Source organism: Peromyscus maniculatus, chromosome 3 (assembly GCF_049852395.1).
Source record: "Peromyscus maniculatus bairdii isolate BWxNUB_F1_BW_parent chromosome 3, HU_Pman_BW_mat_3.1, whole genome shotgun sequence".
Taxonomy (NCBI): domain Eukaryota; kingdom Metazoa; phylum Chordata; class Mammalia; order Rodentia; family Cricetidae; genus Peromyscus; species Peromyscus maniculatus.
Window position 1 is genome coordinate 156407811 of NC_134854.1, and position 27747 is coordinate 156435557.

Consider the following 27747-nt stretch of genomic DNA (forward strand, 5'->3'; position numbering starts at 1 on the left):
TCTGCTCGGTTTCCTTTTCCCTCCAACCATCTTCTGCTTCTTGCCCCTACCTCAACCCTGCTCTTCCCACTTAAGACTAACAGCAGAGTCAGCTTTACCCAAGTGCCACCTGGACACTGTTTGGGCAGTTGGGGGGGTCTTCCTCCCAGCTAAGTGCTAGCTGTCCCCAAAAGGCTGAGGCGTTGAAAGTGTTCAAGAGGAAGCAAAATATGTTGGCAAAACTGCAAGCTTTGGCCACTCAGTCACCGACTCCAATCTCCATACTGCCACTGTGAGTGTAAAACTAGAGACCACTTCCCTTTCGATCCTGTTTCATCAGCTGTAAGTGGAGGCAAATAATACTTCTACTTCAAGCCTAGATATCTTTTGAAGGTTAAACCGACTAAAAGCAGGCAAAGTACCAACTACACAAAGTGCAGCCCCCGCCATGTAGAAGTTACCCGGCTTTTTGAACATGGAATGGAATAAAACAGACCTGTTCTGAAAATACAGATCTAACCCACTGCGGGATTTAAAACACCAAAGAGCTCATTCTCTGCAGGCCACACTCCTGAACAGCCTGCCCCTGAAACCGGAAGCCAGAGATAGCCCTGAAACTGGAAACTGGAAGCCAGAGACAGCCCCTGAAGCTGCCTTCAGGTGGCTGAGTAGAACGCCCACACTGTAAAGTTCTGTGATCGGTGGGGCTTCGTTGTTGAGCTTCTTCATATGGTCCAGTGAAGGTGTCTGTGTGGCTGCTTTAACAAAGAGGAAGATGGGGGAAGAAGCTAGAGAATGAGCAGAGGAAAGTAAACAGAAGACAGCAAGCTGGGAAAGTAAGAAAGTGGAAATCAGCCACCAGAAAGCAGATTTTCTTCTATCTTTGGATGCTTTGGGGAGAATTTTATGAAAACATCAATTAATGCATCTTTACCCCAAACTTTTAAAGTTAGGCATCTTGGGCACAAAGCCAAAGATTCTCTCATGGGATTAAAAAAAAAAAAACTTCTTGCTGATGGAAAGGTTCAAAAATCTCTCACTAGAATGACCCCTGATGACATTCTGCTACACGGAGAGGCTTCCTCCTGCGGCAGATGGAAACTAATATAGAGACCCACAGCCAGACTATATGTGGAGAGTGAGAGACCTTGGAACAAAAGCCCTAAAAGGAATGTTTCCATCAAATCCCTCCCCTCAGGCCTTAGGGAGCTCTGCTTAGAGGAGGCAAAAAGAATGTAAGAGCCAGAGCAGATAGAGGACACCAAGAAAACAAAGCCTTCAGCAATCAGCACAATGGATCCCATAGAATTCACAGAGCCTGAGGCAGCATGCCAGAGCCTGAACGGTCTGCACCATATAGGGTCCTGGAGCTGAGAGGAGAAGGGACACATGGCCCGGTTCCTAACCCAGAAGCTATCCCCAGCTAATAGCCACTTGCAAATGAAAAGTTAGTTTTCTCCAAGGGAGTCTCACTGGGAAAATAAACCACTCTTAAGGGTAGGATCCATGCTCAGCAGTGGACGGCCAACACAAAATGAGCTCAAGGGCATCTTTGGAGGTACTTTGTCTCTTGATGTTAAGTCAGGGTGCTTGTTTGTTTGTTTGTTTCTCTACTTTATAGGTCCTTGTGTATATATTACAGCTTCTGGTTTTGTGTTTTTATGAGTTTTATGTATGTGCAAACGTGTATCTCTGTGTTGATATATGTTTCTTGTGCTTTTTCTTTGGTTCCTTTTCTTGTTTTGTCATATTCTGATTTGTTTGTTTTTATTTATATTATTTTATTTTATTATTACTCCTTAGATACCCATTTGTTTTCTAAGTAGAAACAGAAAGGGTGTGGATCCACATGGGAGGGGCCATGGAGAAGAACTCCACAGGGGACCGGAAAACAGCAATCAGAACATATCATATGAAAAAACACCTACCTTCAATAAAAGAAAAAAAAATAAAACAATTTTAGAGCAATTAAAAAAAAAAGAATCTCCACCATGCCCTAAACCAAATGATAGAAACTATGTGAAGCCCCTTTCTTCTTGCTGTATTTTTAACTTCCTCATTTTAATGCCCCAAATTCCCTTAATCAATTAAGACATGTAGTTTTAGTTTTTGAGTTTTTAATCTTTACTTCAGTGAAATCCCAGGAATGGTAATAATAATAATAATAATAATAATAATAATAATAATAATAAAAGTGAGCGGGTGTGAGCTGGAGAGAATATGCAGCCAGCAGATCATCAAAGCAGAAATGGAGGGGTACAGATGGAAGGCAGCGGAAACAGGAGTAGGCAGTCAGAGTAGGAGGGAGGGGTGGGTGGCGGCAACACGCAGTCACAGTGAGCCTGGCTTCCCACGAAGTCTGTTGTCCTGGCAACATGATACTGAAAGGTTAAAGGCTGCTGCTCCCTACAACTCCAGAGAACATGTTGCCAAGACAACAGAATGCATCCAAGACACATGGTGACAGGCTATGAGGACTTGGGGGTATGCCAGGAACCTTCTCTTCAAGACAGGCTCTCTGGGCTGGCTAAACTATTGCTCTGTCTCCCAGGCTTGATGTCATCAACATTCATTTAAAAAACAAACAAAACCTAAAAACTTCACCTGGGATGCACCATTGTTGCTGGGTCTCTTCTGATGGCCATCATTCCTCGGCTGCAACTAGGTAGACACAAATCTGCGAGCTGCCAAAGGACACCCTTAACATGGAAACTCTAAGAACTATTTAGTGAAAACTAAGTTGAACAGCATGCTTCTGACTGTCTATGCACTTTTACTGTTGTCTTCAAGTTTATAAAAAAAATGTTGTGAACAAAGCAAAAACTATGTAACCTGTAGAAATATCAGAAGAAGAGGGTGCCTGGTTTGAAGACTTCGTACTTCAATTCTACTAGAAGGAATACCAGCCATTTACTCATTTAGGTGTGTGTCCAGCAAATAAGGAGTAAAGGTTATTTACACTTCGGAGGGAGTCAAGATTCAAGAGAGGAAAAGAGGTCAAGAGCATAGTGTGTGGAGGTGAAAAGGATCTGGGGACAAAGTAGGTAAGTAATGAGCCCCATCACAGAGGTAAGAAAACATAAGCAGAGAAATCACACACAGCAAGATATTGCCTAGCCTAGGAAAGCTAGAGCCCAAACTCAAATTGGCTCTAACCTACTGGACTATGCTAAGTTTATCTGTAAGGACAGTACCTCAGCTTACATCATTCTCTTCCCACACCTAGGAAGAATACAAAAATATCCAACTACATGCTAGGATTCTCTGGCCCTATAAGATCTAGCCCCAGAGTACCTCATCAATCTAAGTCACACTGACCTTCTGCAACTCATCAAAACCCAACAAAAGCAAAAATAAAAGAACATGTTCCCACTTCAAGCCCTGACACCTGCTCTTCTCTCTGACAAAATACCACCCCTGACATCTTCACACATAATTCAGGTCCTCTGGGATCTTCCGTGACAAGTCTAACTAAAATAGCCCATGATATTCCTTTCAGCTAGTTCATTAAAACATTTACCACTGCTTTAGTCAAGATTTTCTCGCCATGACAAAATATCCAAATAATAATAATAATAATAATAATAATAATAATAATAATAATAATAATAATATAGCAGAGGGAAATTTTATTCTGGGTCATGGCTTCAGAAGTTGTATCTAAGGTAGGTCAGAGTGATTTCAGTTTGTGTGCTCTGAGGTGGAATACCATGAAAGAGGGGGTATGTGAAAGCAGAAGTTGTTCACCTCATGTCAGCTAGGAAACACAGGGAGACAGACAGGAAACACAGGGGGGACAAGATGTACCCCAAAAAGGCATGATGCAAATAGCCACTTCCTCCATCCAGACCCCAGCTTCCAGTGGCCATCCCTTCCCAACAGTCAATTCAATTTTAAATCTACCAAATGATTAAGCTGCAGATACCTCAAAACCCTCAGATCTAGTCACCTACAAAACACCCTATCTACTGGCCACTAAACCAAAAGGAGCCTTTCTGAGAGATAGTCATATGCAAATCTGAGCAACTCCCATTTGAAAAATACCGTCTAGTTGAGTATCTGCTAAGTGTCAATCAATTCCATACAAGAAGTCTTTCCTTCTTCCAGACTTGGTTGCTGGGGACTTTCAGTGGTAGAGACTGTAAAATTCTTTTTTCTTTTTCATGGATAATAAATGAAGAGAAAGGATGCTTTTGCTAAATGAAGTTCCTAAATCCTGGCTAATACCATAGAAAATGTGGTTGCCTGGATTAAATAAAATCAGGTGATTGCTAGGCAATTTAGCATATCATAGAAACTGCCTATGTTCATCTTTCAAGATTAAAAAAAAAAAATCTGTTTCCTCTTTTGAATGTGTACTAATAAACCAAGACCTACTGGACTCAAGTACTTTGTTGGATAAAAGATTTACTCTGCTGCCTTTCACAGAACCCCTAACCCAAGTTACCCCTTTTGGTCATGTGTGTTAGAAATAAAGTGGAAATGCATAACTAACTCTAGGCCTGAGTGCCAAGCTGAAGGCTGGTACCTGGCTAGGTGTAAAGGGGGAGGGCGACAGAGCCAGCAGCCCAGAGAGAGATAAGGAATGAATGGCTTTGCCAGTAACCAGAGAGATTAATCCTATTATCCATTTTCATTTGGATTTAAAACACTTTGCTCTTAATTGCAACTCACATCTGCTGCCCTAAAATAATGAATTCACACATACATCCACTAAATAGGTATTAAGGGCTTACAATATGCTAAATGTAAGCTAGGTTCTGGGAATACATGGAGGAGAAAGACATAGTCCCTGCCCTCGCAAAGCTTGTAGGCTTCTAGCTGGGTGAAGAGAGAATTTAAAAAGGAGGATGATTAGATATAGTCATAACAGTGACTATAAAAAGCATGTAATGGAAGGGAATAAAGAGAAAAGAAGTTGTGAAAGTTTTGACTTAACGGTAGAGAAAATGTGCTGTTGATCCTGACTGGGTTGAGAAGCACATGGGAAATTAGATCATGTCTGCATCTGTGAGGGCATTTCCAGAGACAAACCGTAAGGACCCTGAGCTAAGACCTGGGCTACTCCACCCATGGATTCAAGCTTTAAGTACAGGAGGTGGTAGACCTGTGGAAGATGGGAGTTGGTCAGAGAAAATAGCTCCCTGGTGGTATATCTTTGGTGGCTGCATTTTGCCCTAGGCGCTTCCTGTTAGGCTCCCGCTGCTTTCTTATCTGCCACAGTGTGAGTGAAGGACACCTCTGAAACTTGGCTAAGACAAGGCCTTCCTCCTCTTAAGTTGGAGCTGTCAGGTATTTTGGTCACAGTGGTGAAGAAAGAAAACTTATACAAAAGAAAAGCACCCAGAGACACTAGGACATGAGTGAAGGAGACAGGCGCCAGGGAGGTGTCCCATCTGGGCCTGGAAAGTACAAAGATATCAGCAACTGCACTTGAACACACACACACACACACACACACACACACACACACACACACACACGCATGCACTCACACACACACACACACACACACTCATACCCGAGAATGGAAAACAGGAAAATTAATGATAATAATAAAACAGAGTGCAAGAAGAGAAGCAATTCCTGAAATTGTCTTGCACATTTCTACCATGGAGACTCCATAGGAGAACAGCTAAGGAGATCATAGACATTGTATCTTGCTAGCATTGACCCTTACCTGGAGAGGCCCAGGAAATAAGAACACCGCCTTCAGACAGAGTACCCAAAGTGCACACCCAATCACCACAGGGTTAGGTGAGTTCCAATCACACTGTTAATGACTTATTCTTTGTTTATCTTACTAACCACTATCTGCCAAGTATTTCCTAGTCACTGTGTGTGTGTCATAAGTACACATTTGTCTAGGTATGTATACATGTGCAATCATATGTGACAGGCTAGAGTTAGACAGTGAGAATCCTGTCTCTTCATGTGATTTTATTTATTTATTTATTTATTTATTTATTTATTTATTTATTTATTTATTTATTTATTTATTTATTGTAGACAGTGCCTGTCACTCAACCTGAAGCTTACCAATTCAGCCAGGCTGTCTTGCCAATGCGCTTCAGAGATCTGCCCATCTTCCCTTCCCCAGTGCTAGAGTGGTAGACGTACTCTTCCATATCCAGGTTATACATGAGTGCTAGGAGTCCAAGTTCAGATGTTCATGCTCAGAAGACAGGCACCTGACCAACCAAATCATCTCCCTGAACTCTCCACTTTGAAGATCCTATTCAATACTATATGGATCCGAGTCTCCTTGAATCTTTATCTTATAGATTAGGAAACTAAGGCTCAGAGAAATATATTTTAAAAAATTCCCAGTGCCACACAGGAAACAGGAGAGGAAAGCCAGGAAACAGCCTAGGCAGTGGCTTCTAGTGCTTTCCCCCTTAACTATGGCCTGCATATCAGTGTGCTAGGGAGACTGCAACAAACCATCACATGCTTGCCTTTAAAAAATAGAAATGAATGCTCTCAAGATGAATTAGAAATGAATTCTTCTAGAGAACAAAATCCTGAAATCAAGATGTTATGAGGGCCATCTCTTTTGAAGTCTTGGGGAGGTTCCTTCCTTGCTTTTTCCAGCTTTGAGTTGCTTTCTCGCCTGTCCTCTTACACAGGCATCTCTGTGTCTATATCTTCTCTTCTGTCTTAGAAGGATATTTGTCACTTAATTCAGGGTCTATCCAAATAATCCAGGATGATATCATCATGAGATCCTTTATTACATTTGCAGAGACCCTTTTCTAAATTAGGTCATGGCAACAGCCAGTTTCTATTGGCAACTTGAGTCATCCAAGGGACTGATGAGGCACTGTGTCTGTGAAGATGTTTTTAGAGAAGATTAACTAAAGAAAGAAGATACGCCCTCAGTGTGAGTGGTACCATGGAGGGAAGGGAAAGCATCCTTAGCATCCCATTATTGGCTTCTTGGTTCACCATGATATGAACCACTGTGCTCTGCCATGCCTTCCTCCACCTGATGGACTACCATCTTTAAAAGTGTGAGCCTAAACAAGCCTTACCCTGCTCAAGCTTTTTCCACCAGATACATTGTCACATTGATGAGAAAAGTAACTAATATAGTCACCTTTATAAGTTCTAGCAGTTAGGACATTGACATATCTTTTTGAGGGTCGCCATTCAACCCAGTAAGTGTGCAATAGAGTGCACAGTTCAATGATTGTCAGTATTTAAAGGTCGATGTTGCTACGTGACACACTATGCCTAGTGCTAGGAACACACAATTACTAAGTCTCACAGAAAGCCATGTACGGCACAGGATAATGATGATAGGTGACCAAGTTATGAAGATGCATTAATAGGGCACTGATCAACACATGGGAGAGAAATGACAAATTCCAAAGGTGGGAGTCAGAAAGGATTTGCTGAAGGAGGAGGATGACTCCTCTTGAACAGTGGATTGGTGGTTCTGGGGGACAAGGACGAGGATGCTCTAAGGAGTGGCAGAAGCATAGACAATGGCACAGAGATGTAAACCAGCCAAGACCATTTGGGGAGCTGTAAATAATTTAGTGTGGCTTGACATTGCTGTTCAAGGGCAGGAAGACTAAGAGAACTCATGGTGAGGCAGTCTGGGCCCTGATCAAAGAGGATGTCCAAGCTGTGGGAAGCCAGGGTAGAGTTTTAGGGAAACTGTGACCCTCAGACTTGAGTCTTTAAAGACTCTCAAGTGAGCTTCCCTATGTAGTAGAAGCAAGAGAAAGCCAGTGTCAGTGGAGATACCTAAGAAGGGGGGATGGCAGAACCTGCTGATTGCTTGACGGGAGAGAGTTCGCTGGGCTGATTGCCAACTGGTAGCTATCCTCCTTTGAGAGTGTACTCGCTCTTGGGTTCCCTCCTGAGTACCCTTTTCAAACTCTTGGTTTCTAACCTCCCTCTCTTCCCTTGTTTCTCGTCTTCTCTCATTGTTATCACAGTTATTCTATCTGTCCTTCGTTATGCTCTCCATATGTCCCAGCCACCCCACAAACTGTGCTTCAGTCAAGCTTCTGCCCTTGACCCCCTATATCCAAGGCTCTGTCCTTAAACCCCAGGATGCAAAATTCTATGCTTGAGTCAGAACCAAGGGTTCTGTCCTTGATTACATGTACCTGCTGTTCTATATTGAAACCTCTAAACTTCAGGATCTGCCCTTGACCGCTGAGCCTAAAGTTGTGCTCCTGGCGCACTCGCAGGGCTCAGTGTTTCACTCTGACCCCCTCACTCCCTCTTTCCACTACTCACTCTGGGCTTTATCATGCTCATGGCCTCAACCCCCTTCTTCCTACACATGAGATTATGTGATCTAAATAACATAGTAATCTAGATGCCCAGCCCACAAAACTATCTTTACCTCGGAACCCAAATCCAACTGCTTGCTACACATCTCCACTTCTATAGCCTCCCATATCATAGTCCTAATCACTTCCTCCCCACTGTCACCAACCTATGATGCATATAACTGTTCTTGTCGTCATAACTTCTGTGACTTGTATTAAAAAGGTCAACAGTGCCTCAGAAGGTCAAGACTTTGGCAGTTTGGAGAAAGTGAGAGTTGAATAAGTGAAAACCATGATTTGAGACCACCTTTCAAGGTCAGAACAAAAGAGGAGAATGACGATCAGGGGAGTGTTCATGATTGCTTATATTTATTAATATGGATATGATCTGAGTACACGTGTGGGTCACAGAGATACTTTTCCGTGGATATACAACTAATATTTTGAGTGAAATTGTTCTTGACCATGGATGCTAATACATACTGTGGAGTACTTTATGTGCTTGGTATCTGGATTTTAAGTGCCTGTGATGCATATGAAAACATGAACAAACATGTATAACAGTCATTGTGACATCCAATCAAGTCCCTATATATTTCTAAATGTCTCCTAAGAATCCCTAAAAGTAAAGATGGAAAGAAGAAAGACTAAGCTGATAACTTAGGAGATCAAAGCCAACAACTGGTGACTGAGGACCTAGCTCTAGAGCCTAGTGTCCTAAGTCACAGGTCCGGACACCATCAGTAAAAGAGTTCTGAATATGTAATAACCACAAATTAATTCGAAATCCAACATTTAAAAAGTCAAGGTGTTTCCAGCATTACTCATTGTGTTGAATTGTGGGACCTTAGTTCTGAACATAGAACATGCACATTTTTCACTGTGTAGGCTTTCATGCCATGAACCACCAAGAGATTCTACCTGAAAGACACAGCCCAGATTTGAGACTGTTGTGTTAATAAAGCGCGGTGTTTTTACTATACATATGAAGTTCTCTGCTTTTACTAAAACATAATAATTTAATTATGGGTAAAATAAATTTAATACTTTTTGACCATCATTCCTCAGTTTGCAAGGATCAAATTAGTATATCCTAGAATTGTATCATGTAAAAATGCTTGATTTCTAAAATTACCATTTGAGTTACTGAATTGAGTCTTATTTTTTTAAAAAAAATCATTAAATGAATTTGGATTTGGGATTAGGGCAGAATTTCAAACATTTCTGAAATGGCCTCCAACATACTTTTGTCATTTTTTACTATGTATTTATGTGAAGGGATAATTCTTATTGGAATTAACAATTATAAATATGAAGTATCATTCAAATCTGAGAAACAATGGAGATGCTCTCTGTCATGCAGTATCAAATACTCAGCCAAGATTTAATTCTTTATGTAAAATGAAATGAGCACCTCCATCTCATTAACATTCAAATTTGTTCTCATATGGAAAATTATACACATACCAAATAATTGTTTTAAAATAAGTTTCTTTGTGATTTACTATTGTTAATGTTTGATTTGCATACTTATTTTATATGCCTTTATACTTAGGATCACACAAAAATTTATCAGGCAAAAAGGGGTCACAAGTGGAAAAATCTCAGGAAGCTGTGCTCTAGAGGACACCCGAAGAGATTGGAGCAAGGACACAGAGCAGCATCTGAGGTGAGGCAGGAGAACTCAGAGATATTTGGGCCTTTGAATCAAGAGGATATTTGCTGAATTCCTAATTGTCATTTCCTTCAAGAGATGCCCTCAAAGCCATTCCCACCCCCACATCCCCTTGACACCCTACCACAGAAACCGGACACCTCCAAGGGCCGGCCATGCTACTGACATCATTTGGGACAGTGCAATGAGGATGAATGATACTCCCTAATCTTACACTCCCCTAATGTTTTCCCTTCCTCGAATAAGGACATGATGTCTATGGTGAGAACAGCCACATTTAAACTATGACAAAAAATACCAGAGGACACCACACTGCAGTCCTGGCATCATTTGGCCATTGACCCACCTCTAGAGTGGGTCACCTCCAGACTCCTTGCTGAGATATCATTTGTCTAAGCCATTATGAGCAGATCACCACTTAGAGGTCCTGGGAGCATTACTAAGCCTCTTTGACCTACAGCTTCCTCATCTGTAAGATGGAGACAAACTGTCTCATAAATTAAACAAAAACATAAGATGAGATAATATGTGTGAGGTAACTAGCTGGAATCAGGTGACTGGCGCAGAGGTTGACAAAAATAAGTGGTTATCAATGTCAATCTTTCTCACTGTAACTGCATAACAACTTATGATAATTAAGTCACCAGATCTCAGATGAAGACAACAAATGCCCCAAGGGCTTCTCATTCAGTTAACGATAATCCCATTTTCCTTGAGATTCAAAACTGGTCTGCTGTGTGCAAATACATCACAGCAGATATGAAAGGTCTGAGTTTTACCAAGTATAACATCTCTTGCTACCTAAGGCTCACTCTGAACCCAGGGCTTTTGTCTCCCCTTGGAGAACATGGCACTCAGCAAGTTCAGAGGGCAGGAGCAAGGTCACAAGACTAGAAATGAGGACACCCCATATCTATTGGCTCCAAAGCCAGCACCTTTCCTTTGCTGTGCCCTGTGCTCTAGTAGACACAGTCACTTTCCTGAAGGGCAGATGAGGAATGGTACTCACGTATAACTTCCTAACACTCTATCTGTTCTGTGAAAAGCATGCTTAAGTCTTCAATTTTTAAAAGCACAAAAAATGGGCCCTGGACATCAAGTGGGCAGTCTTTGTAAAAGCCAATTTTTAAGGAAACAATGTGCAAGCCAACCAGAAACATGCCACAGAAGATAGAAAGATCTAGACTCTACATAGAGCTGAGAGCTGCATGTACCTGAAGTTTCCAGTACTTTAGAGAGAACTGCTTACCCATCTTTCACCGAAGTACAATTCAAGAAAGGAAAGAGGGCTGGAGAGAAGCTACACTCCAGACAGGCATCTCTGCCCTGACTTCTTCTTTCCTCGGGGCATGAACTGGCATCCGTGAGTTCAGAATCCAGCTGGACCATTCTTCCAGCTACTGGATTTTGACAAAGGTACATAAATACATTTAATTTTTTCCCCATCAACAGAAAGGAAATGCTAGGGCTTACCTCATAAGACTGCATGAAAAATTAAAATGCTCACTAATGTTTACCAGGCACATGCTTTACCCCTACATCTGAAATGCTAAAATACCAGTTTGCTTCTAGAATGCCATGTCCTAGGCAACCAAAAGCAGGTGAAAAACCAAGGGACATCAAAAATTGCAGAGAAGACACCAGGCAAAGGTGTGCATAACTTGTAGTTATCCTGGTTTAAAGGTGGTGCTAAGTAAATCCACATGAGAAAATGGGGCAGGGGAGAAAGAAAGGCAACGACCTAGGGCTTATCTGTTCTCTCCAAAGAAAACTGCCAAAGAGGAGAGAGAGGGAAGAGAGCAGAAGCAGAGGCCATCATCCTATGCATTATGCTACAAAATGGCGCGCGCGCACGCACGCACGCGCGTGCACGCACACACACACACAGCACAACAATAAAAATTAAAAATCAGAAAACAGAAAAATCTGACTATACTGTTCAGAGCATCACTGCCCAACCACGCCCTCTAGAAGAGGAGTCAGAGCTGCACAGAGCACAGTGAGCATGCGCACAGCCTTCAGTGAGGAGAAAGGCGCAGGTGCAAGTTTGGGGGTCAGGCTTTCACTCTGATCAGCGCATCTGTTCTGAACCCCAACTCCCACTCAGTGCACCCTTCCCTCTCCTATCCACGCAGCTGCAGAGCTCGGATTTCACTTCATCTTGATTGATCTTGGGTCAATCTCCACCCTGGGACTTTGTGTCCCACCTCCGGCCCAAGCCATTTTCATTGTCACTGATGCCAGAGGTGGAAGAATTTTCAGGAACTCCAGTGTTCTTATCAAGTGTCTGTTTGCTCGGTACCATTCAAACATTTTTCACATATTTTCTTTTTATCTTCAAAATGATGTAAATTGGGTAGAAGGAAACCAATTTATATCTTACAAACTGTCTACTGAGTCTCATATCACTTAAATGATCTGATTGCCTAAATTTCTAAAACTCATCAGAATGGAGATTGAAATGTGTGACTTATAATTCTTAATTCGGTGTCTTATGAAGCAAAATTGTATACAAAAAGCATGGGTTTCCAAACATGTTTTTCTGGGAGTTGAATCCCAGTTCACTGCTTACTGCAAGCTGTGATGTTCTGGACTGGTTACTTAATATCTCTGAGCTAAAATGTGAAAACACAATCAGTAGAAAAAGCTCCTGGAAAGAAGTGGAAATGCTTCTAGCCTTATTTCAGATCATCATCCTAAATCCAGTATCTCAAGGAGAATAAAAGCAATTATAACAACACAAAATAAAATGCGTTACTTATTCTCAGGTGGGGGACTGCCAAGAAGCACCTCATACATTTTTAAACATTCCTTCTTTCTGCTCTCAACAGGTTTCTACTACAAGTTCTCTGGCAGCTAGCTAGAGCTTTTTCTGTCATGGGTGTACCCTTTTTGGCCACAGCAGGCTTCCATATTCTAATGAATGTCAACCTCCTGGGTGAGACAAGAGAGACTCCAGTGCCCTTCTTCAGAGCCCTCTCCCAGATTTCTCTCCTGAGTTTTCTTGTTCAGTGTTATCTGGGTACTTAGCGAGATACGAGCTACAGATCTCATTTAATCCTCAACCACTCACTAATGGGTCCTCTTGTCCCCACTGCCCAGCACAGGAAACTGAGGTCAACCCTAACAAGCTGATGAGGAAACCAGAGTCCCACATCCAGGAAGTGGTTGAAGCGGCTCAGACTCCAGCTTCTGAGTTCTCACTAGCTCTGCTATATGGCCTCCTGTGCTTCCTTCCGCCACAGTCCAATGTGCATTTACCTTGCTGAAAGCAGAACACTTGACATTTTTACTGATCCGTTAGCGTATGCAAACATGAGTGCGCACCGTTTGACCAGATGCTGGAGCAGCTCTGCGTCTGCGTCATCGGAAGTCCTTATAACAGTGGTGTCTTTCAGGCACCAAAAGCTCCACAAGTACAGGGAGTGAGCCATTCAATTCTATTCAGTGGAAAGGAGGGAGAAAAGTAAATAGCATGGCAACCACAGGGCAAATAAAACTGGAGGTGTCTCCATCACTCTTCAGTTGCTTACTAAACGTTTCAGCCACAGACACGCGATACCTCAAAGTTCCCTCATCAGTTCATTTTGAAGTTCTTTATCCTGTTGGCCCAGTGTCTGTCAAAGGTGTCAAATCACTGCCCTCACTCTACATGTGCAGCATGCGACTATGGCGATTGAATGTATACTTTGATTTAAAAACAAACAAACCTAACCTCAGACTTTGAGGCCAAAACTTCTCTCCCTGTGACCTGGAGGGCCTCTATTTGATATCATGCAGATCCTCCAAGTCTATGCACCTTCCTCAGCACAGCCTGGAATTGCTTCTATCCCCTCATGCCTCTGGCCCTGTGACACCCCCTCTGGGGCCACTATCAACCCTATCCCCTACCTTCCATGAGCAAGCGTCCAGCTCCCTGGCTACCAGGACCTTCCTCCTTCTTCCTCTTTCTGACTTTGGGCCAAACCCCAATTAGACATTATTTACTCTATATTAGGACTTCTTCCAAAACACTCGTGGCCCGCCTCCTTTTACTAATGGGGAGAAGGTGAGATGAGGTTTGTGAATGCAGTAACAATGGAGACAGAAGAGTGGCTCTCGTGGTAGTAACCCCTGGGAGCCACACTACCAGATCAATTCTGCCCTTTACCTCTAGGAGGCAGTAGGCAGCAGGTTCTCCGTAGAACTGTGCTGCACTGGTTCTTGTTCATTCTCTCCTGCAGTGAGCCTTCTGCATTGCCTGACACTGAACCGGGTGCTAGACTACCGCCCATCCTATGACATTTCCCACAATGCCAAAGGACAAAGGAGAGAGGAACAAGTAAGAACGTTTATGAAGCCTCCACCAGCCTCATCCTTTCCTTGGAGGGTATTGGGGCATACAGTTGACAGCTGCAGTTAAAGTATGGCTTCCAGTTCCTCCAGCAGCACTTTGGGTGGTGTGGTATTTAATCTCTTTGAGCCTTGGTTTCCCCATCTGAAAGACAGGCACTGCCATTTAGCTCAGTGGTGTTAAATAAAATAATGCATGAACAGGCTAACTGCCTAGCATATAGTGAACACTCTCAAAGTACCCAGAATGCACCAGGGAGCAAGAAAGCCCATCTCCACCCAGACTGCATCTCAGTTCCTGGTTTTATATTCATGCTGAGAATTTGCAAGAGATACCAGGGGGATGCAACCAATCAGCTTATGCAGAAGCTCCTTACTCAAGGGAAATAACATAGGTTTGCAATAACTCAAATGAGCAATAGCAAAATCATTTTTATCTGTTGTACTCTGGAACGGAGCACACACTTATTTATGGTTCTAAAATCTGGCTCTTAATCACGTCAACACTCTTCCAATGCTATATTGTACCCCTAGAATACCATGCATAAGATAAAACATAATTTACCGAGGACAGCAACCTTTTAAAATTGTGTCTACCCGAAGCAAGCACTCAGTGGGTTCCCACAGTTGGTACCTTTTCCACTGGGTGGAAGTTCATTCCAAGCGACTCCTGCTAGCACTCTTGTCTCACATTCATCTGGGTGTCCACGTGAACACGAGAACACCTTTCTCACACGACTCTGAAGCTTCTCCACAGACTGCTCTCAGCCCAGCCTGCCCTAGACTGAACTGTGGGAGGCAGAAGCAGTAGTCATCTCCCCCCCTGCCACCAACAGATGGTGGCACTGGTCATAAAGTGTTCTCTGCTAAATCTGGGCTGTGGCAGTTCTCAAGCAACATGCTTGGAGTAGCGAGGTGAGGTTTGGGGGTGCTCACCAACATTCTTGACCACACAGCATGACCTTGAGATAGAAACCTAAAGGCAGTTCTGAAAGTGATGATGATTTAAGATGGCAATACTAAGGTGGACATGGTTCTAAAAACGGCAAGCGTTCCACGCATCGCAGGAAAGTGAAACACTGTGAGACAGGAATGGCTGAAAGAACAGGTATGAGGGCTGTGGAAGCTAAGCAGTGAGCATGGATCAGTGGGGTGAGGCATAAACAATCGAGTAGCTAACAACGGCTCAAAAATCCAAGCAGAACATGCTTTCTGTGATTTCAGACTCAGTGCTAATGTCAAGTGGGAAACTGTCTGTCCGTGACATTTAATCTAACGTGAGTTCAGGCATTTCCTTTCAGAAACTTCAAAGCAATGTTCTCTCTCTCTCTCTCTCTCTCTCTCTCTCTCTCTCTCTCTCGGCTTTTGTTGTAGTTGTTTTGGTATTTTGTTTTGTTTTGTTTTGTTTTGTTTGTTTGTTTTTTTTTTTGAAACAGGGTTTCTCTGTGTAGATTTGGAGCCTGTCCTGGATCTCACTCTGTAGACCAGGCTCGCCTTGAATTCACAGAGATCCGCCTGCCTCTGCCTCCTGAGTGCTGGGATTAAAGCCATGCACCACCACCGCCTGGTGCAATGTTCTCATTTAACTGTACTCTGGAAATACCTGAGGAGGTTTTCAGACCCTAGAATCCCAGGCTATTATGGAACCAGATGTCAGGGCCATTCAGAGCCCTCCAGGTGACTCCAGTGTGAAACCACAGTTAAAACTACCTCGAAATATAATAATGGGGAAAACATGGCCGTTGTCGTTGTGGGGCTAATATCCTTCTGACTGTGCAGATCCTGAGTGGATGTGAGTGGATGCCTTCTAATTCCTGTGATATTTGGGTCTTCACGACAGAAACTACTTGCTTTGGGCATTTTTCTTTTTAAATTCTTACGACCATTGTGGAGGAGAACATAGTAATCATGATAGAACAGAAGATGCCTTGTAGTGTTGAAGGATCTACTCACATACCTATCTGGAAAAAAAAATCTATCAAGACTCCAAGTTTTCATATCTCTCAGTCACAAACGAACAGACACATAAACCTGTCCTAAACGCCAGACCAGTGGTTCCCAACCTTCCTAACGCTGCGTGCGACCCTTTACTGCAGTTCCTCATGTTGTGGTGACCCCCAGCCCAGCCTTCCATAAACTATTTTCTTTGCTACTTTGTAACTGTGGTTTTGCTGCTGTTATGAATCACAATGCAAATATCTGTGTTTGCTGACAGTCTTAGGAAAACCCCGTGAAGGGGTTGTTCGACCCCAGGTTGAGAACCATTGCTCTAGGCGCTTCTAAACCAGGATCATTTTTCCGCTTTCATTGCCCAGCTGACCAGTTCTCATCTGTTCACTCACTCTGTATGCCCTGGTAAATTTCTATGTTTAACTACTTAGTTTTGCCTTAACAACAATGCCTCATTTGCTCCTCAGAATAGTCGCATTTTACCTTATCTGCCATGATCATAGATGAGCCCCCATGGATGCCCAGGATAGGGGTGAGAGTCTGAGCAGAAATGAAATCGAGGATCTGGGCGATGGCTTCCTGGTCAGTGTCGTCAGCGAACACCACCCCCTGGATCTTCCGGTCGGACATAAGATCGCAGATGCGGGTGATGATGCTCTTTGGGTCAGTTTCGTTCATGGCTACCAGCTCCACCCGGGGAACTACTGAGAGATGATGGAAGTCATCTTTCTCGTGGGCGTCTTTTATGGCCACTTCGTCTGAAGTGCCCACGAGGATGACCGCGATGCCGATGCTGGGGGCGCTCTTTTGGGAGCGAGCTTTGCTGCCGGACACGGCCAGGACGGCCAACACCAACCAGAACTTGGGAGAACAGCACTCTGCGCTGGGCTTCATCTTCAGCTTGTCCACTCTCTGCAAACAGAAAGGAGAGAATGGTTTAAACCATGAGGTGTGCTCCGGAATACATCTTTGCAGCATCTGAATGCTGCAGAGTCAAGAAACCCTATCTGCTGGTCGTGAAACTCAATTTCTCTCCCCTAACCCAGTCTCTTAATTCTGATGTTCTCTGGGCATGATGAGAGAAAAAGAAATTTTCAAAAGCCTAATAAATCTTTGACCAAGACAAATCGGCAGCCAACAGATAGCGATAAAGCAGACGAGGATGTGCTGAGGAGTGTGGGCCAGCCAAGCACACAAACACTGGGGCAGCAGGAGGGGCCTTGCTGTTGCCGGGACCCCTGGCACTCTAGTTATAACCATCCTTGAGCTGCCCTTGGCAAAGACCAGGCCAAGTGATCTGTAAAGGGGGCTCAGCAGAGGCTGGCCACAAAACATGGCCTGGATACGATGAATCCAGCAAGCTCCAGGCATGGAGACCCCGTGTTCTTGTTGCCTGGACCTCGTGTTTGCCTCCCAGAGAGTGACAGCCTGGAAACGCTTCAGTGTTTCCCTTTTAAAATATTTCTTAACATTAAATCAGAGAAGCAACACACGGGTACTCAATTTTAATTGATCTTTACAATCACCCAGCGGGGAAAAAATAAAAGGAATATTAGTATCTTATTTTATACATGTTGATGCCAAGAGTCAATGAAGTTAAGGGACTCAACCAAGACTTAATAAATTAAGTGAAGCAGTCCTTAAAAAAGATAAGATTCCATTGTGTGTGTGTGTGTGTGTGTGTGTGTGTGTGTGTGTGTGTGTGTGTGTAAGAGAGAAAGAAAGAGAGAGTCTGTATGTCTGTGTGTCTTTGTGAATATATAATACTTGTGTGCAGGTACCCTCCGAGTCCAGAAGAGGCATCATATCTCACGGAACTGGAGTTACTACAAATGATTGTAAGCTGCCAATGTGGGTGCTGGAAACTGAACTCAAGTCCTCAGCAAAAGCAGCAAGTGTCCATAAATGCTGAGCCATGTCTCTAGCCCCACTCGAAGCAATCTTGAACCCAATCTTCTGATTTTTGTGTTCTAACTTGTATTCTATGACACTATATACCCCACACTGCCTTCCGCATCATTGATTACTGTATTACAAGAAACAGTATCATCCTGACCTTTTTATGCATCAAAATACACGAACAAGCAAATACTACTCATAGTTGGAGTCATGGAGTGTCAACCTTGAGGATAGTTCTATGTTATTTCTGATGACAGCCTGTAACCGTAACTTCCTGAAAGGATGGCCTATATATTTGTGTACAATTCACTGCCTTCTTCCTACAAAGGGCCCCTCCCTCTATTTCCACAAAGGCTCCTAAATCACACACCACACAGCAGACTAAAGATGCAGGACTCTGTAGAATATGAGCCTGGTCATTTCTCTTTATGTTTCCCATCATTCGCTCTAAGTGCCTCTTATTTTACAAGAATGGGCTCTGTCTGTGTAGCTTTGCTTTAAATGGTCGTTTATTGTACAGTATTAGACACTGTGCATTGGAAGGCATTCTCCTCATGTGCAATCTCTTTGTTTCTTCTGAAAATTCTACAAATTAGACATTTTATTCCCATTTCTCAAATGGAAAAACTGAAGCTCAGGATGGTTATGTAATCCTCCAAGGTCAATAATGTTACAATACCAGAATGCAAATAGATTAATATAGCATTATTCTCTAAGAAAACAGCCTACCAGCTGTACCCAGACCTAGAAGAGACTCTCATTTTTCTACCAAACATGAAAATGTGGTTTAATCTCTCTTGTTTTTTTGACTAAAAATTCTTAGGCACCTAAGAATTTGAGAATTTGGCTAACAAAAAGAAAAAAATGATAATGAAGGTATTGAACAAAGACAGATCAGGAAGTATTCAAGCTGAACAGACTGACCACAAAGGGCGTTAGTGATTCGGGAGTGAGATGCTGGGACATTTTGTGGCTGAGGAAGCACAAAATCCAATCCAGTTCTTGGCAGAAAACCTTCTGGAACTCTTGCTGTTATAGTCATTCTTCAGCATTGCCAAGAGGAGACCTGGGTCGATTGCCTCACTTCTCCCGAAAGAAATAATATGAGTGTCTCCATGGTTCATACCCACCAAAGCTCACTCCTGACAGCTTTCTGGTCTCCCTGTTCCTATAGAAATGAGGAATGATTCCATAGGTTCCAAAAGCCCATGCTCATGGGCTACGGAGGGTCTGCCAGGAGAACTGGGGACTGAGCACCTCCTTCTCAGTGTTTAAAGAAAGGCAATAGGATCCAGAGGTTGTGTAGCACCAAATAGTCAGTGGGAGACAGTTGGATTTAGTATCTCAAAGGGATGGGAAATACACATGCTCAATTCTAAGGGCTGATTTTCAACGAGAACCCAGACATTTAGAATTTGGCTAAATCTATCCACTAGCTTCATTCCAGTGAGATCCTAATCCTACAGTTACAAGTCCCTAAATTAGATTTCTTCACATTTAAAAGTGTCCCACTCTGCCACGACAGTTTATTAACTTTAATGCACCCGATGCTCTTCTGTTTCATGCTTTTATTTGCTCTCTTTAAACATCTCTCATGTTCCTCCATTTTCTCTCACACAATATATTATACTCTTTTACGCAATGGCTAGTGGTGACATTCAGCGAATAGGATCTAGTTTTACCAAGTGTCTCCTTCATATTTGGGATAGAACAGAGCTCTTTACAAACTAATACATTATGGGAGATAACAGTGACAGAGAGACCAGGAGCTGCACAGAGAAAAAGCTCTGAATACAAACTCCATTTCAGACACAGGGGTTGGGGGGCACTTGAGAGAAAGTGTGTGGTATAAGATAAATAATGCTGTGCTCTTCTTCAGACAGGACTACACTGAATGCCCTGCTCTTTGACGTTTGTTCCCTCTTCTCCATTTTATTTCACCCTCCCAAGGAGAACTGGGAAGCACGTCCTTTGACTTCTCACCAAAGCCCATGAGGTCTACCTAATGCTTGGGATGGTTTAGTACACTTATATGACAGTTCATCTGCCCATCTTAACCAATAGGTGACCTACTCACAAACAGACCTCTGAGGTTAGCCATCTTGTAGTGAGTACCAACTACTTTGAAGACAATGTGTTCCCCTAATTTTCTTTTTGCCTCCAGCAGTGGGAATTGAACCCAAGACCTTGCACATACTAAGCACATGGTCTATAATTGTGCTATATCCCAATCCTGGACATAACTTTTTACCCTTAGTTTCATGCTGAGGATACCATGAACACATGTTCTACCATTCAGGATTATCATCTAAGAGAAGTTACAGCCATAAAAGAAATGTCTTGTCTCATTTCTATTTACATTCTTGGGATGTAGCACTGACTCATATACCATAAACAGGATAGATTCTATCAATTATAGACAGTTATAGGCTTTTACCATTTCATTAGATCATACATAAAACTGTGATATATAAGTTTGTATTTCAAATAGTTTCCCTACTGTGTGACAGATACTATGATTGACAAAAGATTTTCATGCATTACTTGCTTCCTATAAAAACACTGTAAGTCATAAGTCATAAGTTATGTTATAAGTGAGTTATAAGTGAGAAAAGAGGTCTGAGAGGTTAAACACATGACCAAAATCATATAGCAAATTGCGCTTCCTAGCCAAGTTTGTCTGACTCTAAAAGCCTTTCTTTTTCCATTCTGGGAGTGCCTTAGTACAGGTAGATAAAAGAGAGAATGAACAAATGAATGAGTGAGTGAATGAAATTACTAACCTGGCTTTAAACTAGTGTCATATTAACAAAGTGAATTGGGGTGAGATCGTCACCTAATTGGTGTTTTCTATTTTGTCATTGGTAAAATCAGGATAATGGACCTAATCTACACCCCTGGAGGGGGTTGTGAAGATCAAATGATAATGTGTATATGGAAGCCCTTTGAAGACTATAAAGCACTCTGCAGATGCAAAGCGTGTTGCTGTGATGATTTTTGAAGCTGCCCAAGGAGCCTAGCTATTTATGACAGCACAAAATGCGCATGTGAGGGGTGGGGTGAGGGAATGTCAGAGGCTAAGAGGAATGTTCAGAGTACTTGGGGCAAAAGACATCCATTCTCTTTAGATACAACTTTCTGAAAAGATGTCACACAATATCCTCAGAGTAACAGCTGACTCCACTGACAGCATCCTGGTCAGGTAGCTGAATTCAGGAGCCATAAAGTCTAGGGGCCAATAATGAGTGAATATCCTGAAGCTCAATGTCCTCAAACCATGCTTTAAATTCATGCATAAAAGGGGTACAAATAGAATCAGCAAGAAGGCAGCAGGATTAGATTGACCATCCACTCTTTCAGCCCTCTGTTTCCTTGGCATTTGGTCTGGGTGAGCCATGCCAAAGGCTTCCTGCTGTAAGGTGCATGACGCTCACAAGAGGCAGCCTACCCTTGCTCCTAACTGCCTCTACCTACATCTGGTTGAGGAGATGGGTCAACACTTTCTTTAGAGAAAACTGAGTCCCAGGATAACTCTAATAGAAAGCGTGAAATGTGATTTTGTAGGAAATTTAAGCCAAAGTTGCCAAGCACTACTCAATCAGGATGTTGTCTGAAGTCACTCTGTTAAGAGACCTTGATGGGAATATGATGGTCAACCAGGGATTAAAAGCTTGGGAACTAGACAGATGTTATTGCACATGCTTGTCATCCCAGCACTTAGAGAGTTGAGATAGGAAGACCGAAGGATCGAGTCCAACCTGGGCTACAGAAGGAGACTGTGTCTAATAAAAGAGCATCAGAGCCATGCTTCAGACTCAGGAGCTTCCAAAGCTATGAATAAAGCTGAAGAGCTATGATGCTTTAAAACCTACCACCTAAGAAGGTAGGGAAAGCATAGTGGCCTTCACTGTGGAAAACATGAGTGTAACTTTTTTGAAGGTCAATGTGAGCATCTCAACATTATGATACCAAGACAAAAGCCAACAATAAAACCATCAAAAGATAATAACTGTCACACGGGCACCAGGATGATACACAATCCTAAGTACACATGAATCTAAATATACAAGTTGACATGTAGAAAAGTGCAGGTAAAATTTCCATGAGGAAAAAATCATAAATTCAACAGATAAAATACCCTATTAAGTGATACATAAAAGATATTTAAGAGTGAGCAAAAAGCTTGAATTGATTCAAATATCTATAAATGTACTTAAGAGAATACATACTATTCTTAAATTACAATGCACCAATAAATTATATGGAATCAAAATGTAACATTGTCACTCTTAAAATACTTTTCAATGGGAAATAAAATTATGTTTTAATTTGATTTATTTGAGATAGGAGCTCTCTATATAGCCCTGGCTGTCCTGGAACTCACTACATTAAACCTGGCTGGCCTTGAACTCACAGATGTTTATCCATGCCTGGCTTTGAAGTACTTTTTAAAATCACGTATTCAAAACTTTTAAAGAGACTTACTAACTAAGGTTAAAGAGAAAGTAAAGGAAAACTGAAATACAAGTCATTTGGCAGGATAACAATGAAAATCCCGAATATCAAAATTTCAAGAGCATTTGGAAAAAAAACTATAGTTTTAATACATTTCTAAGAAAACAAAATGTTATTAATTGTAACTAATATTTCAGTTAACCCTGGGAAGAACAGTTGTAGGAGCCTGAGTTGGTGGATGACTTCAAGGAAACAGCCCTTTCGAGATACCACAGGGCAGACGCACACATGAACGCACAGGGACGGTGATAGAACACACGTTCAGGCCAGAGAAAATCCCGTACTGAACAGGGGGCATGGGCATGAAGTCCCATGCCTAGCCATGAATATATTTGCAATTCACAGCGGCTGGGAGCAGGAGCTCAGCTTTCTTCAATGGAGTGACACTAGATGTTTGAACTGTACTCCAGGGCAGGCCTCGTGCTCAGGAGCAGTCAACACAAATGGGCTCCCTGGGCTTAAAGTTTGTTTCTTAGAATAGAGAACATGCATGAAGTTGAGTAGGTAGGGAGGTGGGAGAGGATCTCAGAGGAATTAACAGAGAGCAAAGAATATCATCAAAGTATATTCTATGAAATTCTCAAAGAATAAATCAAATAAATGTTTTTGTTTTGTAGATTTTTGGTCTCATATTGCTTGTATATTATGATTTCCAACTGTGTGTGTTATTTGTTTCTTGTGCTTTTTCATTCTTTTAAAATTCTGATTTGTTTGCTTTTTTTATTTGCCTGTTTGTTTTCTAATTAAAGAGAGAAAGAAGGCATGGAGGCAGACAGGTGGGTAGGGAGGAGATGGGAGGAGATGTGGGAGAGGAAAACATGACCAGAATATATTTTATGATTTTTCAATTAAATAAAATAAAACCAATGACAACAGAAAGGAAAGAATGAGAAAATTAATGAAATGCAGTACAAAAGACAGACATAGCCACAGACATAGCCACAGACATGACCACAGACATAATCAGACATGACCACAGACATAATCACAGACATGACCACAGACATGACCACAGACGTGACCACAGGCATAATCACAGACATGACCACAGACATAATCACAGACATAGCCACAGACATGATCACAGACATGACCACAGACACGACCACAGACATAGCCACAGACATGACCACAGACGTGACCACAGACATAATCACAGACATGACCACAGACGTGACCACAGACATAATCACAGACATGACCACAGACATGACCACAGACATAATCACAGACATGACCACAGACATGACCACAGATATAATCACAGACATGACCACAGACGTGACCACAGACATAATCACAGACATGACCACAGACATAATCACAGACATGACCATAGACATGACCACAGACATAACCACAGATATGACCACAGGCATAACCACAGACATGACCACAGACATGACCACAGACGTGACCACAGACGTGACCACAGACGTGACCACAGATGTGACCACAGACATAATCACAGACATGACCACAGACATGACCACAGACATAGGCACAGACATGTCCACAGACATGACCAGACCCAAAATGAACCTTTAAATGACAATGACAAAATTGTTAGATGAGTAATAGACAAAAATGAAAAAATGTAAAGGAAACATACATCTTAAAATGGGATTACAAGATATAAAGCAGAAATTATAATGAAAGAAAATATTCTGAAAAATTACTTGTTCTTAAACTTAATGCACAATATTTAATAAAATATCAAATGAGAAAAGGAGTACAAAAATATGCTGAATATTTTTAATAGAATAACAACTGGTTATTGAGATCCACATCAGAACATACCAAAATCACACCTAGCTTTATCCCAGCTCCTCCAGTTTGCACACAGCAACCTCCACCACCCCTACTCCAACCTTGCCAAGATAAAAAGTTAAAGATTCAGAGAGAAAAAATAAAGATGATTATAGGTTTCAATCACATATGAACATAAAGGCAAAAATAAAAAATTAGCTAGCCAAAACACAACGTATTTCTAACGATGATAACAATGATCAAATGTGATTGATAACAAGAGGTAACTATGAACTCACATCAGAGCAATTTCTATACTAAAAGGTCAAAGAAGACATATACATGATAATCTCAAAACAATGAAGAACGCACATTACATGAATTGGAATACCTAGCCACAGCAGAAAAGATGAAACATTTAAACAAAGAAAATTCTTTGATGATAGAAAGTAGATCCCAAGATTTCTCCTGAAAGCTATACACCAAAAAACTTTGACCTCCTTCCCTTCGACACTGAGAAGATGCAAGGTTAATTTTTTAGAGTTACTAGAAATACTAATAAAATAAATCAAGAAAACAAAAGGTTTAGCTGGGTCTGGCAGTACAAGCTAAAATTCAAGCTGCTTGGAAACCTGAGGCAGGAAAACTATTGGTGAAATTATTAAGGCCACTCCACATAGTGAAAAGGGAGGTTTATTTTGTGGTGTAACTTGCAAGTGAAGGGATAGGTTACAGGGTCTGGGAAAGGTGTGGTGTAGTCGGGCAGTGTTCTCTGGAGAACTCTGCTCAGTCTACCTCCAGCGTCCAGGGTCCAGGAACCAAGAGAGCCGGCACATCCGGATCTGGGGTCTTCGGGGTCCTCTCTCAGCCCCACCTTGTAGGCATAACAATTACCGAAGACTCAATGGGGGTTGGAACTTCCAGATCAAAGCTGGAATAGCTACCTACTTCAGAGAACTGCAAGTTCAAGGTTTGTCTGGGCTACTTCATAAATCCAATTGCCAGCCTGATACTTAGTGAGGCTCTGTTTCAAAAGATTTTGAAAGCACTAGAGCTGTAGGTTGGTGGGAGAGTGCTTCTCTGTCATGCTCAGTGCCCACATCAGCACCACAAGGTTAGGTTTCAAAATAAGAGAGAAAAAAAGAAAGAAAAAGGCACATCATTAAGAATATAGTTATCTACGTAGAAAATCTGGTAGACCATAAGAATTGCTTGAATTACTATGAACTCAGCAGGGTTTGTAGATAAATGGTCCTATTAGAAAAAAAATCAATACTTTTCTCCTAACCAACTAGAAAACATAATATTCATAACAGCAAAGACAACTGTGAATGCTTAAGAATTAATAAGGAAGTGTCCTAAGCAAACCTCTACAGAGAAAGTTTGAAAATTCTATTGCAGAAGATGACAGAAGACATCGTTGTCTGAACCAATAACTCAAGTGAGTCATGGCCCAACGTATCAAGTCTATAAAATGGAACCAAAAGAATTTGTTCATTAGCATACTTCTGCAATTTTAAGTTCCAAGTTAATTTGGGGTTTTAAGTTAGTTTTTTTAAGATCTTTGCTATGCATGTTTATGTTTGCTTGCATGTATGTCTATGTACCACATACATGTAGCATCCACAAGGAAGAGAGCATTGGATCCCCCTGAAACTAGGGTTATAGGTAGTTGTGTGCCAACATGTGGTGTGTTGGAAACTTAACTGTGGTCCTATGCAAGAGCAACAAGTGCTATTAACCACTGAGCCTTCCTTTCAGCCTCTTAAGTTGGAATTTCAAATCCTAAGGATCTAGACCAGAAGGATGGGGGTGTGGCTCAGTTGGCAGAGTGCTTGTCTAGCATGCATGAAGATCTGGGTTCAATCCTCAGTAGTGTCAAACCAGGCATGGTGATAGACACCTATAATCCCTTACACTGGGGAGATATTATAAGAAGATCGGGTGATCAAGGTTAGTCTGCATTACCTAGTGAGTTTGAGGCCAGACTGAAAAAGAAATTGTATGAAACAAAGGACGGACCTAATCAAACAAAACCTGAGCCTTTCGATGAAAATAACTATTGACCTCCAATCTGTGTGTGTGTGTGTGTGTGTGTGTGTGTGTGTGAGAGAGAGAGAGAGAGAGAGAGAGAGAGAGAGAGAGAGAGAGAGAGAACATTGAATTGGTGTTCTTGAGTCAGAATACTCAGTTTGGGCAGCAGATATGTTCACTAGGCATATGAAGCAGGCAGTGTGGGTAGCACAGATGGTGAGCCTGCTCTGTCAGATGCCACTATGAAGAACAAGGCCAACATCCATTTCCAACGGCATCTACATATTTTGCATGTTTGCAAATCCAGTTTCAGTCTCTAAAATGTATGTAGGGGGCCAGCAAGATGGCTCAGTGGGCACAGGTGCTTGACGTACAAGCCTGATGACCGGAGTTTGATCCCCAGAACCCATGATGGGGAGAGCCCCATACCAAAAGTGTTGTCCTGTGCCCATTATATGTGCATAACCCATACTCACACGATGATGATGGTGATGATGATGATGATGATGAAAAAAATGTTAGGTGTTTAGGGTCGTCTACCTACTAAAAATCAGCTAAATGTACACAAATAAAACATAAAAGGGGTCATCTTTTGTTTTGGGTTGACTCTAACCTTCAGAGCTATGTCTGAGTTCTGTCTGTCTCATTCTTCTCGCTGTATCACCACCATCCATTCCTCTTCAGGGATTTGGGACTCCCTGACCCTACTTGGTCTTCAGAGAGGAACAGGGTGGGAAGCTGGGGAGTGTGGGTAGCTCCTGAGACTGAACCCCTCTGAAGCCAGTGGAGAATGCCAGGTTGACCTGGCTATCTTACAAACATGCCAAACCTGTGTTTAAAGTGTGTGGCCTACATGGCCATAAGCAGGACTCGCTGCTCCTGGTAATATACTCACATAGGTACACTCCTGTGGGGAGTGAGTGTCAGCAGGTCACAGGCACCACAGATACAAACGATGGAACTAGCAAACAAGTGAAAACAGATCCTAAGCCAAGTTGTTTCTGGAGAAGTACGTGGTGGAGAACAGCAACAAAGATGGACAGGAAGGAAAGGATACAAACAATAGATGCCCAGAAAGAAAACAATCAAATCCTCCTAATTCAGGAGAGGAGCCACCAGCTCCTCAGACACCTCACAAAAATCTGCCCCGTCCCTGCCAGGGGCCACACTGGCTCTGAGTGTGCAGAGGTATTTCTGCCAAGCCCCTCCTTGCTCCACTGAGTTAGTGCCTTCTTGCCCTCACTCCATCAGCTCATCTGACCACGTGAGCCTCTACTACGTGAACTTCCAGTAGCCAAATGAAGGGTTTTCTACCTGAGCCTT

At 42.3% G+C, this 27747-nt stretch overlaps 1 protein-coding gene across 1 annotated transcript in view; it reads right to left on the reverse strand.

Moving 5' to 3' along the window:
- Grin2b (glutamate ionotropic receptor NMDA type subunit 2B) overlaps window positions 1–27747 on the reverse strand; it is a 668532-nt gene that overhangs the window by 294299 nt on the left and 346486 nt on the right. The window contains exon 16 of the mRNA XM_076568099.1: window positions 16711–17139. Coding sequence (XP_076424214.1) covers window positions 16711–17121 — 411 coding nt within the window. The 5' untranslated portion in view covers window positions 17122–17139. The remainder of the gene's footprint in view (window positions 1–16710; window positions 17140–27747) is intronic.